Here is a 3,010-nt window from a genome sequence, read left to right on the forward strand (position 1 = left end):
AAAAAAAAAAAAAATTAATATGATGATGCAAATGATTAGGTTACAATGTTTGCATTTTTTAGATAAAATCTCCTGCTGTAGTTGTGTTCTGTGCCCAGGAGATGTGCCACATACCCTTACATTGTGCCCATGAGGTGGGAGCACACCAATCTCCCAACTTATTGATTGGAATATGTGGCTAATATTTGTCTTCCCTACTCATGTGCAAGCTCCATGAAGACAGAGCCCGCTTTGTTGTAATTTGGGCTGCTATAAAAAATTACCATAGATTGCATGTCTTAAGGAACACACATTTATTTTTCACACTTTTGGAGATGGGGAAGTCCCATATTAAGGCGTTGGTATTCCTGGTGTCTGATGAGGACCATCCTTTTGGTTTGCTGACAGCTGCCTTCTGGTTGCATTCTCACATGTCTGAGAGCAGAGAGTGAGAGTAAGCTCTCATGTCTTTTCTTTTTATTTCTTTTTATTTTTTAACTTTATTCAGATTATATGAGGGCACAATATTTAGGTTACATTGTTCTCACTTCCAGGGCAAAGTTCGATTTGTAGAAGAGCTCTCCTGTCTTTTCTTATAAAGGAATTAATTCCATTCATGAGCGCTCCCCTCTCATGATCTAATTACCTCCTTAAAGCCCCACCTCCTAATACCGTCACACATTTTAACATATGAAATTTTGAGGGAACACAGACATTCAACTTGCAATAATCTCGCACTACCGGTATCTATCACTGTGTCTGACATATAATAGGCATTGAGTATTTATGTGTTGAATGATTGAATACATGTCATCAGATTCTCAGAAGAGTTTAGATTTCATAAAATCTTAAGGGTAATTTGAAGGTGATTAGTTTTTTGAAAGCTACCTATGGTATAGTGGTTGCTGAATTAATTTCTTTTTAAAAAACAATCTAGTCTAATATAATTCTTATCTTTGTAATAGAAAGACTGGGACATACCTGGTATAAGAGAGAAACTCATTCACTTGCCACCATGGAGAGACATCTGTGTCAGCCTTATGATTAAAACACTCTTCAAGATTGCTTGAACCTAGGAGTTTGAGGTTGCAGTGAGCTAGGATGATGCCACTATACTCTAACCTGGGTGACAGAGCAAGACCCTGTGTCGAAAAACAAAACAGACAAGCAAAGCAAGACCCTGTCTCTACAAATAGAAAAAGTAGCTGGGCATTGTGGCCAGAGCCTGTAGTCCTAGCTACTTCGGAGGCTGAGACAAGAGGATCTCTTAAGCTTAAGAGTTTGAGGTTGCTGTGAGCTATGATGCCACAGCATTCAACCCTGGGGCCATGGAGTGAGACTCTGTCTCAAAAACAAGCAAACAAACAATACTCCTTGAGGCGCTAGAGGAGCTTCTCTTCTAGTGGGAGGACAGACATGTACACACAGACAGTTCTCACATGGTGGGACAAGTGTCATGTGAACTGCTTGGAAAAGGAGGAACTTCTTTGGGTTGCCTGGGAAAGCTCCGGGAATGAGAAATGATCCTGCAGGGGTGTCCAACCTTCAGCCTGTGGGCAGCAGGCTTAGTTTGTGAGGACTTCTTTTGCTTGTCTGTCATGTCAGGTATCACGAAAGTCTTTACGGTCCTTTTCTTTTTGCTAACAGCTTTCATTAGTGTTCATGTATTTTGCTGTGTGGCCCAAGTCAACTCTTACTCCTTCAATGTGTGAGAGAACAGAAAAAAAGGTTGGACACCCCTGAATACACCTTGTGGGTGGGGAGATGTTTTCCAAGCTGAGAGAGAGTGAAGGATCACCACATGCCAGGATCATGGAGATGGACAAAGGGGAGGTGTGATCAGCAGAATGGCAGGATGGGCAGTGGAGTTAGAGCCCCGAGTGTGTTGGAGCAGGAGTATGTCTGGAGATGAACCTGAAATGAAAATGAGGACCAGACTATGAGGAGCCTCATATGCTATTCTTTGGAGGCTGAATTTTTACCTTTTGGCCTTTGAGGTTCATGAACTTTTTTTTGAAAGGTGGACTGTTATGATGTTTTATAAAGATGGCTCTCATGGCTCGGCATCTTAGTATAGTCATTAGGGCTAGAGCTTTGGAATCAAGAGGTAGGTGGAAACCCTGTCTCCTTCCTCTGTCTGCTATGTGATCCTGAATGTACACTTACTTTCTTTTTGCCAGGCTTCCTCATGTGTCCACTGGGGATCCTGATACCCATTTTCAGGTATGTTGTGAGATTAAATAAGACACACATTCCTTGGTGTAAAGTCATCTTGCGTTCAGTAATGATAGTATCTCTTTCCTGATTCTTGAACTTGAGATCCCTACATCCCTAAAATAGATTTTGGAACTATTTTAGTTGCCATGACTTCTGTGGAACCCTTTTGGAAACCATGAGAACTTTCCTGGGGCCAGCTTGCTTGTGTCCTCCCTAGTGGGGATTCCTATGACTAAAGATAGGGTGTAGTGTTTCATCAGGGCCCCCTGGATTTTACTCCTATTATCCTGTGATTATTTCACATTTCATTTCAATTCCTGCATTGAAAATTTTCTGTACTAACGCGAAACACTTATTTTTAGAAGTTTTTATTTGGACATTAGAAATGGAGTCGATATATCTTCAAAAGCACCTTGGGACGTGCTTAACTCAAGGTCTTGCAGAAGTGGCAAGAGTTCGCCCAGTGGATCCAATAGAATATTTAGCATTGTGGATTTACAAGTATAAGGAAAACGTGACCATGGAACAACTGGTAGGTATGAATCTCTGTTTAGGAAGCTAGATAGGTAAAATAATTGGTCCAATTTGTCTCAACTTGTCTGCTTTAAGAAAATACAATATTATTGGCTTGGCGCCAGTAGCACAGTGGTTACGACGCCAGCCACATATGCTGAAGTTGGCGGGTTTGAAACCAGCCCTGGCCAGCTAAACAACAATGACAACTGCAACAAAAAATACCCGGACTTTGTGGCAGGCGCCTGTGGTTCCAGCTACTTGGGAGGCTGAGGCAAGAGAATCACTTAAGCCCAAGAGT

At 41.7% G+C, this 3,010-nt stretch overlaps 1 protein-coding gene across 1 annotated transcript in view; it reads left to right on the top strand.

The window, feature by feature from the left end:
• Nucleotides 1-2,581: 2,581 nt before the first annotated feature.
• The window catches only part of DYDC1 (DPY30 domain containing 1), an 18,084-nt gene continuing 17,655 nt past the window's right edge, over nucleotides 2,582-3,010 (top strand). The window contains exon 1 of the mRNA XM_003783509.2: nucleotides 2,582-2,728. Coding sequence (XP_003783557.1) covers nucleotides 2,582-2,728 — 147 coding nt within the window. The remainder of the gene's footprint in view (nucleotides 2,729-3,010) is intronic.

This window comes from Otolemur garnettii, unplaced genomic scaffold (assembly GCF_000181295.1).
Source record: "Otolemur garnettii isolate 467f Iridium unplaced genomic scaffold, OtoGar3 scaffold00008, whole genome shotgun sequence".
Taxonomy (NCBI): domain Eukaryota; kingdom Metazoa; phylum Chordata; class Mammalia; order Primates; family Galagidae; genus Otolemur; species Otolemur garnettii.